Source organism: Schistocerca cancellata, chromosome 7 (assembly GCF_023864275.1).
Source record: "Schistocerca cancellata isolate TAMUIC-IGC-003103 chromosome 7, iqSchCanc2.1, whole genome shotgun sequence".
In the NCBI taxonomy this organism is placed as follows: domain Eukaryota; kingdom Metazoa; phylum Arthropoda; class Insecta; order Orthoptera; family Acrididae; genus Schistocerca; species Schistocerca cancellata.
The window spans coordinates 210,117,614-210,135,936 of record NC_064632.1 but is presented as its reverse complement, the minus strand read 5'-3'; the positions used below and the strand labels follow the sequence as shown (position 1 = coordinate 210,135,936).

The following is an 18,323-nucleotide window of genomic DNA, read 5'->3' as shown; positions in this document are numbered from 1 at the left end:
CTTCCTCTTTCATTTCTTAGCCCCAGTCCATATTCACCTACTACGTTTCCTTCTCTCCCTTATCCTACTACCGAATTACAGTCACCCATGACTATTAAATTTTCGTCACCCTTCACTATCTGAATAATTTCTTTTATTTCATCATACATTTCTTCAATTTCTTCGTCATCTGCAGAGCTAGTTGGCATATAAACTTGTACTACTGTAGTAGGTGTGGGCTTCGTATCTATCTTGGCCACAATAATGCATTCACTATGCTGTTTGTAGTAGCTTACCCACATTCCGATTTTCCTATTCATTATTAAATCTACTCCTGCATTACCCCTATTTGATTTTGTGTTTATAACCCTGTAGTCACCTGACCAGAAGTCCTGTTCCTCCTGCCACTGAACTTTGCTAATTCCCACTAAATCTAACTTTAACCTATCCATTTCCCTTTTTAAATTTTCTAACCTACCTGTCCGATTAAGGGATCTGACAATCCACGCTCCGATCCGTCAAATGCCAGTTTTCGTTCTCCTGATAACGACATCCTCTTGAATAGTCCCCGCCCAGAGATCCGAATGGGGGACTATTTTACCCCCGGGAATATTTTACCCAAGAGGACGCCATCATCATTTAATCATACAGTAAAGCTGCATGCCCCCAGGAAAAATTATGGCTGTAGTTTCCCCTTGCTTTCAGCCGTTCGCAGTACCAGCACAGCAAGGCCATTTTGGTTATTGTTACAAGGCCAGATCAGTCAATCATCCAGACTGTTGCCCCTGCAACGACTGAAAAGGCTGCTGCCCCTCTTCAGGAACCACACGTTTGTCTGGCCTCTCAACAGATACTCCTCTGTTGTGGTTGCACCTACGGTACAGCTATCTGTATTGCTGAGGCACGCAAGCCTCCTCACCAACGGCAAGGTCCATCATGGTTCATGGCGGGGGCAGGGGGGGGGGGGGGGGGGGGGGGGCAAGAGAATATCCCTGTATCCCTGTTAAATTCTTGTAAAATATGTCATTTATATTACTACTGTCATTTTTTTATATATGAGCCTATATCTACACTGAAGAGCCACAGAAACTGGTACACCTGCTTAATATTGTGTAGAGCCTCTCAAGCATGCAGAAGTGCCACAAGACGATGTGGCATGGACTTACCTAATGTCTGACAGCATGAATCCTGCAGGGCTGTCCATAAATCGATAAGAGTACGAGGGGATGGAGATCTCTTCTGAACAGCACATTGCAAAGCATTCCAGATATGCTCAATAATGTTCATATCTGGGAAGTCTGGTGGCCAGTGGAAGTGTTGAAACTAAGAAGAGTGTTCCTGGAGCCACTCTTAGTAATTCTGTTTGTGTGTGGTGTCGCACTGTCCTGCTGGAATCCTTCAAGTCTGTTGGAATGAACAATGGAGATGAATGGATGCAGACTATCAGACAGTATGCTTACGTATGTGTCACCTGTCAGAGTCATATCTAGACATATCGGGGTTCCCATATCACTCCAACTGCACATGCTCCACATCATTACAGAGCCTCCACCAGCTTGAACAGTCCCTGCTGACATGCAGGGTCCATGGATTCATGACGTTTTCTCCATACCTGTACACGTCCACCCACTTGATACAATTTGAAACATGACTTGTCTGACCAGACAGCAGGTTTCCAGTACTCAATAGTCCAGCATCAGTGTTGATGAGCCCAGGAGAGGTGTAAAGCTTTCTGTCGAGCCGTCATCAAGGTTACACGAGCAGGCCTTTGACTCCGAAAGCCAATATCGGTGATGTTTCGTTGAATGGTTTGCATGCTGACACTTGTTGATGGCCTAACATTGAAATCTGCAATAATTTGCAAAAAGGTTGCACTTCTGTCATGTTGAATGATTCTCTTCTGTTGCTGTCAGTCCTGTTCTTGCAGGATCCTTTTCTGGCTGCAGCAGTGTCAGAGATTTGCTGTTTTACCAGATTGCTAGTATTCACAGTAGTAGTAGTAGTTGTTGTTGTTGTTGTTGTTGTGGTCTTCAGTCCTGAGACTGGTTTGATGCAGCTCTCCATGCTAATCTATTCTGTGCAAGCTCCTTCATCTCCCAGTACCTACTGCTACCTACATCCTTCTGAATCTGTTTAGTGTATTCATCTCTTGGCCTCCCTCTACGATTTTTACCCTCCAATGCTAAATTTCTGATCCTTTGATGCCTCAGGACATGACCTACCAGCCGATCCCTTCTTCTAGTCAAGTTGTGCCACAAACTTCTCTTCTCCCCAATCCTATTCAATACCTCCTCATTAGTTACGTGACCTACCCACCTAATATTCAACATTCTTCTGTAGCACCACATTTCGAAAGCTTCTATTCTCTTCTTGTCCAAACTATTTATTGTCCATGTCCATTCACAGTACACTCATGAAATGGTCGTACGGGAAAGTCCCCACTTCACCACTACCTCAAATAAGCTGTGTCCCAGCATCTGTGCACCGACTATAACACCACATTCAAACTCACTTAAATCTTGATCATTGCAGCAGCAGTAACCGATCCAACAACTGCACCAGACATTTGTTGTCTTATATAGGCACTGCCGACCACAGTGCTGTATTATGCCTGTTTACATACCTCTGTCTTTGAATATGCATGCCTATTTCTTTGGTGCTTCATTGTATGACGCCATATATAAGCTCCCTCTCCCAGCCTCAAAATAAAGTTCCCTTCTCCTCTGTATACGTAACACTGCTAGCTATAGTTATATATTAATACAGCAGACTTATGTTTCTTCTGCACATGTAACAATTACAGTGTTTGAACTTTAAAAATTAATATTGTAAGTGCAATGGCACAGGATCTACGTCACATAGCTTTCGATGCACAATAATATTCACTGTAAATGATTTTAAAATATTGTATGTTTAAGTTATAATTAGATTATTAATAATAGAAATAATAGATTCATATTAAAAATTAATGTGGGAAATTATATTTGCTATATGTCCCCTCATTCAGATCCCCGGGCGGGGACTACTCAGGAGGACATTGTTATCAGGACAAAGAAAAACTGGCGTTCTACGGATCAGAGCATGGAATGTCAGATCCCTTAATTGGGCAGGTAGGTTAAAAAATTTAAAAAGGGAAATGGATAGGTTAAAGTTAGATATATTGGGAATTAGTGAAGTTCGGTGGCAAGAGGAACAAGACTTCTGGTCAGGAGAATACAGGGTTATAAATACAAAATCAAATAGGGGTAATGCAAGAGTAGGTTTAATAATGAATACGAAAATAGGAGTGCAGGTAAGCTACTACAAACAGCATGGTGAACACATTATTGTGGCCAACATTGATACGAAGCCTACGCCTACCACAGTAGTACAAGTTTATATGCCAACAACCTCTGCAAATGATGAAGAGGTTGATGAAATGTATGATGAGATACAAGAAATTATTCAGATAATCAAGGGAAGCGAAAATTTAATAGTCATGGGTGACTGGAATTCGATAGTAGGAAAAGGAAGAGAAAGAAACGTAGTAGGTGAATATGGATTGGGGGGGAAGAAATGAAAGAGGAAGCCAACTGGTAGAATTTTGCACAGAGCACAACTTAACCATAGCTAACACTTTGTTCAAGCATCATGAAAGATGGTTATATACATGGAAGAAGCCTGGAGATACTAGAAGGTATCAGATAGATTATATAATGGTAAGACAGAGATTCAGGAACCAAGTTTTAAATTGTAAGACATTTCCAGGGGCAGTTGTGGACTCTGACCACAATCTATTGGTTATGAACTGTAGATTAAAACTGAAGAAACAGCAAAAAGGTGGGAATTTTAGGAGATGGGACCTGGATAAACTGATTAAACCTGAGGTTGTAGAGAGCTTCAGGGAGAGCATTAGGGAACGACTGACAAAAATCGGGGCAAGAAATACAGTAGAAGAAGAACGTGTAGCTTTGAGAGATGCAATAGTGAAGGTAGCAGAGGATCAAGTAGGTAAAAAGATGAGGGCTAGTAGAAATCCTTGGGTAACGGAAGAGATATTGAATTTAATTGATGAAAGGAGAAAATATAAAAATGCAGTAAATGAAGCAGGTAAAAAGGAATACAAACGTCTCAAAAATGAGATCGACAGGAAGTGCAAAATGGCTAAGCAGGCATGGCTAGAGGACAAATGTAAGGATGTAGAGGCGCATATCACTAGGGGTAAGACAGATACTGCCTACAGGAAAATTAAAGAGACATTTGGAGAACAGAGATCCACTTGTATGAATATCAAGAGCTCAGATGGGAACCCTGTTCTAAGCAAAGAAGGGAAAGCAGAAAGGTGGAAGGAGTATATAGAGGGTCTATACAAGGGCAAAGTTCTTGAGGACAATAAGAAATGGAAGAGAATGTAGATGAAGATGAAGTAGGAGATATGATACTGCGTGAAGAGTTTGACAGAGCACTGAAAGACCTAAGTCGAAACAAGGCCCTGGGAGTAGATAACATTCCATTAGAACTACTGACAGCCTTGGGGGAGCCAGGCCTAACAAAACTCTACCATCTAGTGAGCAAGACGTACAAGACAGGCGAAATACCCACAGACTTCAAGAAGATTATAATAATTCCAATCCCAAGGAAAGGAGGTGTTGACAGATGTGAAAATTACCGAACTATCAGTTTAATAAGCCATGGCTGCAAAATACTAACACAAATTCTTTACAGACGAATGGAAAAACTGGTAGAAGCCGACCTCGGGGAAGATCAGTTTGGATTCCGTAAAAATGTTGAAACACGTGAGGCAATACTGATCCTACGACTTATCTTAGAAAATAGAATAAGGAAAGGCAAACCTACGTTTCCAGCATTTGTAGACTTGGAGAAACCTTTTGACACTGTTTACTGGGATACTCTCTTTCAAATTCTGAGGGTGGCAGGGGTAAAATACAGAGAGCGAAAGGCTATTTGTAATTTGTACAGAAACCAGATGGCAGTTATAAGAGTCAAAGGGCACGAAAGGGAAGCAGTGGTTGGGAAGGGAGTGAGACAGGGTTGTAGCCTCTCCCCGGTTATTCAATCTGTAAAGGACACAAAAGAAAAATTTGGAGTTGGAATTAAAATCCAGGGAGAAGAAATAAAAACTTTGAGGTTCGCCGATGACATTGTAATTCTGTCAAAGACAGCGAAGGACGTGGAAGAGCAGTTGAACGGAATGGACAGTGTCTTGAAAGGAGGGTATAAGATGAACATCAACAAAGGAAAAACGATAATAATGGAATGCTGTTGAACTAAATCGAGTGATTCTGCGGGAATTACATTACGAAATGAGATGCTTAAAGTGGTAAATGAGTTTTGCTATTTGGGGAGCAAAATAACTGATGATGGTAGAAGTAGAGAGGATATAAAATGTAGACTGGCAATGGCAAGGAAAGCGTTTCTGAAGAAGAGAAATTTGTTAACATCGAGTATAGATTTAAGTGTCAGAAAGTCTTTTCTGAAAGTATTTGTATGGAGTGTAGCCATGTATGGAAATGAAACACAGACGATAAATAGTTTAGACAAAAAGAGAATAGATGCTTTTGAAATGTGGTGCTACAGAAGAATGCTGAAGATTAGATGGGTGGATCACATAACTAATGAGGAAGTATTGAAATGAATTGGAGAGAAGAGAAATTTGTCACACAACTTGACTAGAAGAAGGGATCGGTTGGTAGGGCATATTCCGAGGCATCAAGGGATCACCAGTTTAGTATTGGAGGGCAGTGTGGAGGGTAAAAATCATAGAGGGAGACCAAGAGATGAACACACTAAACAGATTCAGAAGGATGTAGATTGCAGTAGGTACTGGGAGATGACGAATCTTGCACAGGATAGAGTAGCACGGAGAGTTGCATCAAACCAGTCTCTAGACTGAAGACCACAACAACAACAACAACAACAACAACATGTCTTTCACTACAGCCACATGGTGTCTGAACATGTTTACTTTTCCAATTTGGCTTTTGAGGTCAAATAAGGTTTTTCAACTGTCACTACGTTCTAGGCATCCATAAGGTATGTGATCAACTCTTGTGACCGCAATTATTCTAAACATTGTTTACATCAAAGCTTGTTACAGTCTTAATGTTACTTCTCTGTACCACTGATATGATGCGAAGATATTGTTAAAGTGAAATGTGTTATCAGGGCCAATAGCAAAAAGACTGCAGTGAGTTTTATTGAGCCAAACAGGGCCACAAACCTGCGGAAAGACTTTTTGTCACAAATAATGTTCAAACTAAAGTTCAAACTCAAACAATTTGGCAATTTTACAACACTGTATCATCACTGACTAATACATTATTTCAGTACCACATCAATAAAGGAAGTATGAAAGTTTTACATGGCCTATGAATTTAATGAGTGCCTGTCACACGCAGCACCTCGTATGTCCATATGGCAGTATTGTTCTCAGCAAACACATTTGGTATGTTGTTTCCCGTGGCTGTAGTAATGCATATTCTCAATTCCAACAATGTCCAAATAGGACTGAGAAAGACGACTGGATCATATTTTTAGAAACACATACCATTTTGACAACAGCGATTTATAATTTTTCTCACACTGCAATACAGTGAGACAGGCATAAAGACTACCATGCTCATGTGGTTGATTTGAGAAAACACATTCTGTTGTTTTCCACTTTGTATCAGTTAATTTTCCACCGACACAATGCTCTTCTGTCAGACTATGAGATGAGGGGTGCAACAGAACTGCACTTTGATGCACAACAGCATCTCTTCATGCTTCTTTGGCCGCTTTGTTGGCTGTGGCGTATCTCTCTACACTAACTTGTCCAGGCACTAAACAAAAGACCACCTTCTTGCCTTGGTGTTGGATCGATTGTAAAGTGCTATGGATGATTGGAATCTATCACTCTACCAGATGTGTGTGTTGGATCACTCTTAGTACACTGTATGAGTCAGAGCAGATGCTAAACTCTATACTATGATGCCCTTGTTCCACTAAGGTGCCATAATAATTTGGAAAGTGCTCCACAAGGTATCCTGGAGAAACCCCACCAGGGAAAACAGTTGTACAACAGAGTGCACTCCCTTGCTGGGTGCCATCTGTGTACTGCAGTGATAAAACTGTGCTACACATTTAAAATTGAAGAAAGCAGTGTTGTAAAAATGTAATTCTGGGTACAATTTTCTCGTACTGTTTCTATCTCAACATCACTTTGGGCTTCTCAAGACACCAAGGCATAAATATGCTCCATCCCTGGCTGTGTATTCGGAGATTTGATATATCCAGATTTGTGAGGCAGTCAACAGCATGTATCCTGAATGGTTTGGTTGCATGGGGCTGATTCCTGAACAGCCACTTGAAGTTGGGGTGGACTGCCATACTACACGATAATGACAGAGACAATACTATGATTTTCAGGGCCTCACAAGCCAAGCACCACCAAATATGGAATGGTGATTCACCAGCCACTCCACACCGACTCTGAACTTGGCTTGTCTGGTAGACTCCTGTTGATATCAAAATGTCCTCATGCTGGACAGAAATCTAACGTCTTGAGGTAGGAAGTACACGATGATTCACAAACCACACTGCTGTAATTTTGCTGTAATCTGACAAATGCCCCAGAAAACTGCAGAAAGTGGGACATGTCAATTCCCCATGCCTTTCTGCTGGGTCATTTCTAAATATTCAATGATTTGATCCCCTTTGTTCGCAGGGCTTTCAGGTGCAGGAGCTAGCTTAGTTTCATGACAAATAGTAGGCCCAAAAAGTGCACATTCCCCTTAAAATTTATAATATTGTCCTTCATTGTGAACTCTGGTTGGTTAAAATTTCAATGAGCATGGGTAAAATTGGCACATGTAGTCTTGTTTGGTTATTTTGGCAATCACCCAAGTGGTTAAGCCAAGAGCAAAACACACCATGAAACACAATGTCCAATTACTATGCTCCAATGGTGGTAGCACACATCTGCTCAGAGCTCATGGAGTGGTGACACTGACCTACCTACAGATGAGGAACTCAAGATTTACAAAACCTGTAACCCATGTGACACAGATAACTTATAAGATGCAGCAAGCATTCATTATCTTCAAATAATGAAAAATCCAGGGGGGGTGGGGTGGGGGGGGGGGGGAGGAAGGCAATTTGGGAAGATGTGCAGACAGTCTCCTGAGAACTTCTGTACAGTGGGCTAGGTGAAAGAATAGAAGACAACTGCAAGTTACTATTTTGTTCACCTCCAGGTGGTTGCACTGCCCTTATATGATAAACTATTATTCAACAGTTGAATGGTTACAGTGTCAGGATATGTTATAGACACACAATTCTAGATTGACAAATGTTCGAAACAGATATGAAAATCAAGGCCAAACTTAAGTTAAAAACAACAAGTATTAATATGTATTTTGTGCATGTTTCTGGAAATAACTGAGAAATTTTTACTGTAAATGAATGGGCCATTTGCCAGATGTTTATCCTGAAGTGGGGCATGTAGCTGATTTTCATTTATACTTCAGATCTTTTTTTTTTTTTTTTTTTTTTTTTTTAATTCAAAATAGTTTTTCAGTGTAGAGTATCATGGTACCATAAACGGTTTTTCAGTGTAGAGTATCATGGTACTGTAAACTTTCAACTGATTCTTTAGTTAGAGATGTGAGTGCAATGCAGCCATCTACACAAGAAAAAATTTTCAGAACTGAAAATGGCAAGAGACAGTATAATGTTTTAAAACTATGCCTTTTTACACTTTGTTTTCAATTTTAGTTTTGCTATCCATGAGACATTTTTGTCTTATTACACAAGTTAGGCCTATAAAAGATTGTCATGGTACATGTGAACAAGTTTAGAAAAGCACACATATTGCCATTGTTTTTGTTACTCTTTCTCAACTGTCATCTCTTATTTACAACATGTTTCACAAGATAATTGTAATTCTTCACTTCAAATACTGAACTCAAAGCAGTAGCTGCTATATTCATTAGTCCAAAACTGATTTGATGTATCTCTCCTTGTTAGTCTATCCCATGTAAATGTCTCTTTTTCCTTCGCTGGATTCTTGATCCGAGTGAACCTGATGACAGACTACACTCAGTCCTTGGTTTCTCAGTACAATTTTCACCCCTCCCATCCACCTCCTCCACCCGCCATCACATGAAATTAGCTGCACCCTGATGACTCAGGATGTGTCTCATCATCCTATCCCTTATTTTAAGTTATCTACATGATAATGGACGAGTAGTACACCTTCTTATGGACACTTTTATGCAATAAAACTATTGTTGTTGTTGTTTTCATTCAGGAGACTGGTTTGATGCAGCTCTCCATGATATTCTAGCCTGTGCAAGTCTCTTCACCTATAAATAACTACTGCAACCTACATCTTACAGATCTGTTTACTGTACTCATCTGTTTGTCTCCCTCTACGATTTTTACCCCACACACTTCCCTACTATACTAAATTCACGATCTTTTGAAGTCTCAGAGTGCGTCCTATCAACCACACCCTTCTTCTAGTCAGGTTATGCCAAAACTTTCTTTTTGCATCAGTACTATTCAGTACCTCATCATTAATTTTTTGATCTACCTATCTAATCTTCAGGATTGTTACATAGCACCACATTTCAAATGCTTCTATTCTCTTCTTGTCTAAACTGTTCACTTCCATACATTGTTACACTCCAGGCAAATACATTCAGAAAAGTTTTCCTAACATTTAAATCTACAATCAACGTTAACAAATTTATGTTCTTCAGAAGCATGTTTCTTGCCATTATCAGTCCACATTTTATACTGTCTCTACTTTTGTCATAATCGGTTATTTTGCTGCCCAAACAGCAAAACTCATCTACTACTTTAAGTGTCTCATTTCATACTCTAATTCCCTCATCATCATCTGATTTAATACTCTGTCTCACTCCCTTTTCAACTACTGCTTTCTATTCATGTTCCTCAAGTCTCATATAAATGCCATCAGGTTCCTGTACAAGTTGTAAATAGCCTTTTACTCCCTTTATTTTAAATCTGCTACCTTCAGAATTTCAAAGAGTATGCCAGTCAACATTGTCGAAAGCTTTACAAATGCTTTAAATGTAGGTTTCCTTAACATTTCTTCTAAGATAAGTCATTGGGTCAATACTGCCTCACATGTACCTATATTTCTTCTAAATCCAAACTGACCTTCCCCGAGGTCAGCTTTTACTAGTGTTAGTATTTTGCAACCACGACTTATTAAACTGAGAGTTCGGTAATTTTCACACCTGTCAGCAACTGCTTTCTTTGGAGCTGCAATCATTACATTCTTCTTTAAGTCTGAGGTTTCACCTGTCTCATAAATCTTGCTCACCAGATGGAAGAGTTTTGTCATAGCTGACTCTTCCAAGACTATCAATAGTTCTAATGTAATGTTGTCTACTGCCGGGACCTTGTTTCAACTTAGGTCTTTCAGTGCTCTGTCAAATTTTTCTTGCAGTTTCATATTTCCCATCTCATCCTCATCTACATCCTCTTCTCTTTCTATAATACTGATTACAAGTTCATCTCCCTTGTATAGATCTTCTACATATTCCTTCCACCTTTCAGCTTTCCCTTATTTAATCAGGACTGGTTTTCCATCTGAGCACTTAATATTCATACAGCTGCTTCTCTTTTCTTCAAAGCCCTGGATCCTACTACAGGTGTGGGGATTCTCTACCCAATGGCAGCACTGTGATGTCGCACTGAGGCTATAGCTACAAGTATACCCAGTGTGCAATTCTGAGTTGGTTCGGTGAACAAACATGAAATCCTGTGTGTGTCATGTCTGACTGTTTTTAATTGAGCAAGTCTATTGTGTTCATGAATACCAACACACCACATCTGCACCCATGCAGAATACGCAGACATGTTGTTTGTGTACAGATACTCTAATGGCAGTGCCCATGTGGCTGTGTGACAAAATACCAGAGACGTTTCTCTGATCGAGAACCCCCTGTGCCAGGGTATTTGCCAGGGTTTTTCAAACATTACCTGAACCAAGAACTCTACCCAGTGTACATGTAACGTCAGAATGTGAGACTGTTCAGTCAGTTGAGGGGGCAGACATTATTGCAATGGTACAACTGAGTCCCACCACCAGTACACAGTGTATTGTCCATCAACTCAAAATTCTACTTAAACACAAGTGCAGTGTACATTACATGTGCAGCCTGTGCAACATCTGCATCCTGGTGACTAAGTAAGCAGACAATAATTTTGCGAATGGTTGGCTGTACACAGGTATGTCGCACAGTACATTTTATTTACAGATGAGGCTACATTTGCATGCAATGTTAGTTATTATGAACAGCTGCAGTTATCATACATTGATGCGGGAGAACCCACATGACACTATAGAAAGAAGATTCCAAGTAGTTCTCAGTGAATGTCTGGTGTGGTATGACTGATGACCTGATGGTAGGGTCTGTGTTCCTACCAAATCACATGATAGCCACAGCACGTACATATTTCCTGATTGAAGATATACCTGCACTTTTGGAAGACTTTACATCAGAGTAACAACAGCAAATGCATCTGCAACATGATGGGTTACCTGTTCACTGTAACAGACAAGTATCCCATTATCTGAGTAACACACTTCCTCAACAGTGGATTGGTCATGGCAGGCCCATAAACTGGTCTGACAGATAACACAACTTAACCACGTCAGACTTCTGTTTATGGGGCTTGTTAATGGGGGATGTGTGTGCTACGAAGGTGGATACAAGTGAAGAACGTGCCTCTCACATCGCCGACACTGTTGCTCACATTAAAGTCCACCAAGATAATGTTCAGTGTGCAACACAATGCACCCTCCAATGCTTTGAGAAGTGCATTGCGATAGGTGGGGGATTTTTGAACATCTATTGTAGGATGGATCAATTATCTGTCCACCACTGCACCTACACAGCATTTATGTAAGTAACAGTCACACTTCCCTTCACAATCATTCATCGATGTGTGTAGTGTGGACCTTTACAGGACTTTTTCTGTTTATTTCACCTATAGAATAACCTCAAAAATAATAATACTATTTTACTTATTTTCTAAGAACTATTGATTGCTTATAATATAACCTGCAGTTTACTCGCATAAGCTTAAGTGAACAGTTAAAATTGTAAAACAAATGAAACTAAATATTCTTACCCTAATGACACATAGAAATAAACAAATATATACATTGTAACAACATATTTCAATTAAAATATTTTTTTTTCCTGAGAGCACATATAGTTTTATTCTAACAACATAAAAAAAATTACGGTTCATCAACATAATTTGAATTAATATGCAAAATTTTATCTTCATGACCTAAATATACCTTTTTCTTTCTTTTAAGAGTGTGTTTTTAGCTAAATGATTTCTTCTACAGTTACACTAAAGGATGCCTTTTAACGGTAAATAACCTTTTATAAATGTTTGTTCTATCAATAATGTTTTTAATTTAATTTTGAGTATACGTATATTATTAATTTCCTTTTCTATATCGAGGGGAAACATATTGTACTCACATACTGTTATACCTGATTCAGTAACTCCCCTGTGAAGGGGCACTTTTTCTGTTGGCTACAAACGTAATCATTGTGTATTTATACTGACTCTCTGAGAGATTTGAGGAGATCCCAGCAGTTGTTCTGTTAGAGACCCCATATATTAATCTCACTGCCCAGTTCTGAAATTTGAAAACTTTTTCAACTCCTGTGGCATTTCCTGAGAAGATTATAGGCCTACCACAGGAGAGTATAGAATGGAAACATGCCAGATATGGCAACAGTATTATTTATCTATCAACAAAGTGAGAAATGGTTCATAGCGTGAAGCACGTTGAGCTAAGTTTCTTGACCAGCTTTTCAATTTGCTCTTTCCACCTTAGGTGTCTGCCTAGTAATTTTCAGCGGGTGGTTTCATAAATTTTCTGACTGTTAATATCCAATTCAGGAACTTGAAGTTTCTTTATTTGCTAACTGAAACTAGCCTATATCATATTAGTTCTTGAAAAATTTATGGTTAGGCTATTTGCTGTGAACTATTTATGTACATGGTTGGTGACTGTCAGAGCTGTGTCCTGCATTGTGGTTGGACCATTTGATCAGAATACTTGTATAAACAGTAAACGTAACTATTTTTGCTCTGGCATTAACTGTAATTGGTAAATCATTAACAAAGAAGAAGAAAATCAGTGGCCCATGGATTGAGACCTGTGGCACTCTATTTTACATTTCCTCAGTCTGAGTTTATTTTTACACCTGCCTCTGTTAAGACAGCTCTGTCTTCTGTTGTTTAGAGATTCTAGCCCAGTGAAAGGTCAGTCTTTGGTTCCATAGTGTGGAGCCTTCTTAGCACTGTGATATGATCTGCACAGCTGAATGCCTTAGCAAGGTCACAAAAGTTCCCTATTTTGTAACTCATAAAATTTAGTTTACCAAGAATTTCATCTGTTTCCGGTACACTCAATACAGCACACACTGTGGGAAAACCCTTATGAAAGCCAAACTGTGTAGGTATCAGCAATCCACTTTGTACACTGTTGCTATAAATCCTATCTACATTGTTCTCTCAAATACCTTTGAGCACACTGGCAGCATAGAGATGAGCAAATAGTTGGTTATTACAACCCTTGCTCCACTTGTGTGAACTGGCATCACTATCACCTGTTTTAGTCCCTCTGGAAATACCTTACTTTTCATTGATTAGTTACACAAATAGTAGAACAGGTGACTAAGTCTGCCCATGATTTTAAAACACCACTTGATACACTATCAAATACAGAGGATTGTGAGCTCTTAAGTAATATTATGATTTTTTTTTCAGTTTCTTGAGTAGTTGTGTTTTTGAAACAAAGTGCTATATTTCAAGTGATATGCATGTGTTTCATGGTTTCTATAACAGATTGTGTATTATGGTTACCTCTTTTTTGTTTTGTTTTGCCACCGTGAGAAAAAAATTTATTGAAGTCTGGAGCTGCAACGTTTTGATTGTTCTTGCCCATACCATTACCAGAGGAATGTGCAATCCCTGCTTTTTCTGATTTTATATTCCTATTTTTCCCACTTTTTATGATATTTTTACTTTATTATATGAGAAACTATATGTGCTGTAGGAGCCTAATTCGTTTTATTAACAAATAATATAGGCTACACAGAAAAAAATCCAGTAGCTATTTCACAAACATTGCAATTTCCCCACTGATGTATGCCTACTGGAATTGATAACACTAGCATAATTTCCAAAATCAACTGGTTATGCTTATAGTATATTGAACATAAAGTATTTAGATGGCTGCAAAATAATGGTGGAAGTTAACCACAGACCAAGTTGATGATTCTGTCCAACTAATTTCTCATCTTATGAAAAAGAAAGCTATACATAAAAACTGAAGATCTTTATTCAGTATTTGTTACTAGTTCCAAAAACTGGTATCAGTTTAAATCTCTAACTACACGTTTATCTATAAATATCAAAGGGTATGCAAGTAGGCCTAGCTAAAACCAACCTATATAGTCAATGTGATGCACAAATACCGATGTAAGGGTTGTCATTTGCTACACAACAGAAAAATAATGCAAATTAATATAAAGCTTTCGAAGGTATCTGTATCTGTCCCAGTGGTGGAGCAGTCTTCAAGTGAAAAATAAAGATGGTGAGTAAATTTGCTTAACTACTTCTTCACGTCCACAGTAAATAGCCCCAGTACTACGATATTGTGATGGGGATATATGGCTTGATACTTCATCCATATGTTGCAAAGAGCCAAAGCATTTTTTTAATTAATTATATTAGCCTGTTATTTTTGTGGGCGAATGTTTGTACTTTTACGCTGTCAAAGCTGACGGGAACAACACATATTACATCGATCAAATGACCTGGATACATGTAGAGCTCACAATACAAGGATTCTTGCAAACATGGATCTTCTATGCGTGAAACAGTACGTGCAAGTTTAAAGTGTGGAAGCTAGAAGGGCAAGACAAAATGACAAACTACGACGTTTACCTTGTATGTTGTATGGCCCCCGAACCTGCGGGTGTCACGAAACGAGAAGCACTTGGGCCTTGGCGTCTAATGACATCAAGTAAACAATAAACTCGTGGAATTGTATTTTAATCTTTCTTCTATTCAGCACTCCTCGCACATATTTTTTGGCTATTTCATTTCTCGGAACACTTCTTTCAATTTAGAATCCATCAACTCCCTAGGCATTTATACCCACACAAACAGCACTCCTGTTTTCACTTTCTCATCACTGACAGTCACGAAAATCATCCGAACCGCAGTTCTGGCACAACACACACCTAACCAATGGCAGGCCAGATTGTCGCAGCCAATCGCTTGCGGCACTAGCGCACTTGTTTTGAAGTTAAGGTGCGTTTACACTGCGATTTGTATCGGCACATGTATGAGATACATGTATATGCGACTTTGCGACTTGTATGAGTTGACAAGTATCAATTTCATACATGTATGAGCGTGCGTTTACACTGATTTGTATCACTGTGCGATGGCTTCCGACGACGATCTGGAAGATTTCACATTTTTATGTGCTGGTACACTTGCTCTTTTGGAAGATGATAGGAAGAAAAGGCGGAGGAAGCGTAGATGGTGGGAGAGAGAGTTTCTTCGCAAACGCGCTACTCAAGGAGCTTACGCAATGCTCGTTCAGGAATTAACGCTAGAGGATGGCGCATATTTTAGAAATTATGTTAGGATGAGTATGGAGGATTTCCGCCGTTTGCTATCTCTTGTTGCTCCTCTTGTGTCCAAAACCAACACAAACTTTCGGGAAGCGATTCCACCAGAGGATCAGTTGGCTGTAACACTCCGTTTTTTTGGCCACTGGGGATTCCTTTTCGACGTTAATGTATCTGCATAGAATATCAAAAAGTGCCATATGCAACATTATTCTTCGTGTTTGCGAGGCCATTGTGCAAGTTTTATCCCATGAAGTGAAGGTAAAAGTTTTATATATATATATCAGAGTATGTAATACATTATATAATTTTTTCATGCATCTGGCACGTATATCAGTCTTTTGCTATTATTCCGGCGGCCTCGCGTGATAATGTTGACAACGGATGCTAATGCCGACAATCGTGTGTGAGAGTTGGCATTAGCAATCGCGCGACAATGCAAATGTTTTGTCATGAAATCTTCGTTTTACGAGGGCAATTACTTTTAACGAGCGGACGAGGGTACATACAAGTAACTGTCAACCAGGAACAGCAGCACAAATTTTCTACCGCGCTTTTAGTTCTTTGGATCGACTGACATGCTTCACTCAGTAATACAATATCACAATTTTTGAGGACACTTTCTTCACAGTAAAGATATCCAACAACATTAATTTGTATTTAGTTTTATTAAGTAGTACTTGACAGCACATTACATGCATATTTCAACATTTATACATGTTTTTAAAGAATCCATAAATTATGATGCATTTGCATCTATTAGTTCATCGTTTGCCTCCTGCAAACATCTGTATATTCCGTTCTCAAGTCTTGCCATAATTCTAATATGGCCATTTTCATAAAGAAATCTGAGCTTATTGGCGACCAAGTCACCCAAATGGGTAAACTGGTCCCTTTTTCTGCCTGCTAAATTGTCGCCAACTTTTCTTAAGGTCTGTAAAAGACCTTCTCGGTCTTCATCTACCACTTCCACTCGGACTTGGAGTGGTACAGGGTGACACGGCTGCACATCCACTTTCATGTGGAGGCACAGAGATGACTGGAGTGGTTTCCACTTCCACAATGTCTTGTGGGGGCGTGGCAAATGTCACCTCCTCCATTTCTGTTACATCGAAAGGGAAACTAATGCTTCCTTCTCCTTCACCATCTCCTTCTGTGGCTGGGGCTTCCATGACCTTTAAAATACATAACACATTTCTAAGGCAAAGTGAGCTATATGTTATACATACATTATAATCAAAGTATCTTCATGTATTTAGAATTTTTTTGAGTGTCCGTGCATAAATTAAATTAAAAGAGTAACAATTTTCTTTCCAGCTTCCTGCTACTGCAGAGGAATGGCTGAAAATTGCCAAAGAATACGAAGAAAAATGGAATTTCCCCAGGTGTTTGGGAGCTATAGATGGGAGGCACATTGACATTGTGGCACCACCCAACAGTGGAACAGTTTATTTTAATTATAAAGAGCGCTTCAACATTGTTTTGCTAGCAATTGCTGATGCTAATTATAGAATAATTTACGCTGATGTTGGCACGCAGGGGAGGATTTCAGATGGTGGTGTCCTTAAAGACACCACATTTTACAAAATGTTAGAAACCAAAACTCTAAATATACCACCTTCAACTCCTCTTCCTGGTAGGAGCAAGCCTGTTCCATATGTTTTCGTCGCTGACGAAGCCTTTGGCCTAGAGGAAAATATTGTAAAACCATTTCCAGGTCTGCATGAAAAAAATAGTTGACAACGTATTTTTAACTATAGAGCATGCAGGGCAAGAAGAGTAATAGAAAATGTATTTGGGATTATAAGTGCTGTTTACAGAGTGCTGAGGAAGCAAATGCTTCTCAGTCCAGAAAAAGCTACAGTGGTGGCACTAGCCTGTGTTTATTTACATAAAATTCTTCAAAACAGAAAATCTCAAAGTTATTGTCCAGCAGGAACATACGACAGAGAGGGAGATGATAGCAACGTAATACCTGGGTCCTGGAGGGACACCCCTACTGTGCTGGAGCCACTGCCCAGAACTGGCTGAAGAACTTCATTGCTGAATGTCAACAGAAGAGAATATGCTGAATACTTCTGCAGTATTCAGGGCTCCATCCCATGGCAGTATGGAAAATAAGTTCCACATCATTGTTAAATGATGACATAAAGTAATATGCTCTATTCTTCTGCAGTATTCAGGACTTCAAACCATAGCAGTATGGAGAATCATGTTTTTCAGTGAAATTGTAAATATTCACATTATGTAAAGCATTAGCACGAAAAAATGTTGCCAAATATATGATTAATAAAATAACAAGTTTACTTACTGGTACTACTACATGTGTGCTCCTATGAGAGAGTGGTTTGTAATTGTCTCTTATGAACTGCATACTTTCAAAAGCATACCATGAAGAGTGGTACACATTGCTTGTAGCACTTCCAGTTCCTTTGCTGCTCTTCCTTTTCACTAACTCGCGACTATATTGGCTTTTTAAATTATGCCACTTGTCCTCACATTCCTTCCTTGACACGTTAAATGCCTTGGCAATTTCCTCCCACTCGTCGTACCTTTTCTGAGTGTTCTTATAGTCTCCTAGTTTCACATCCCATATACAGGGATGCCTGCGCACAGCCTCTATAAAATGCAGTGTATTTTGTTTTGACCAAG

At 39.3% G+C, this 18,323-nt stretch overlaps 2 protein-coding genes across 2 annotated transcripts in view; one reads left to right on the top strand and one right to left on the bottom strand.

The window, feature by feature from the left end:
• The window catches only part of LOC126092438 (DNA-dependent metalloprotease SPRTN-like), an 87,032-nt gene extending 71,673 nt beyond the window's left edge, over positions 1-15,359 (bottom strand). The window contains exon 1 of the mRNA XM_049908038.1: positions 14,977-15,359. The gene's annotated coding sequence lies outside the window, so the exon portion shown is untranslated. The remainder of the gene's footprint in view (positions 1-14,976) is intronic.
• Positions 15,360-15,442: 83 nt separating this feature from the next.
• On the top strand, positions 15,443-17,943 carry LOC126092439 (uncharacterized). Its single transcript, XM_049908039.1, has 2 exons — positions 15,443-15,932; positions 16,989-17,943. The coding sequence occupies exons 1-2, from the start codon at positions 15,840-15,842 to the stop codon at positions 17,409-17,411; spliced, it is 516 nt and encodes a 171-aa protein (XP_049763996.1). The 5' UTR covers positions 15,443-15,839; the 3' UTR covers positions 17,412-17,943.
• Positions 17,944-18,323: the final 380 nt, after the last annotated feature.

What these genes read in the sequence shown, in the direction of transcription:
- LOC126092439 (XM_049908039.1), top strand. Translation starts at nt 15,840, where the DNA reads ATGTATCTGCATAGAATATCAAAAAGTGCCATATGCAACATTATTCTT. An exon ending in TTTTATCCCATGAAGTGAAG is followed by an intron (nt 15,933 to 16,988) that starts GTAAAAGTTTTA and finishes TTTTCTTTCCAG; the next exon opens with CTTCCTGCTACTGCAGAGGA.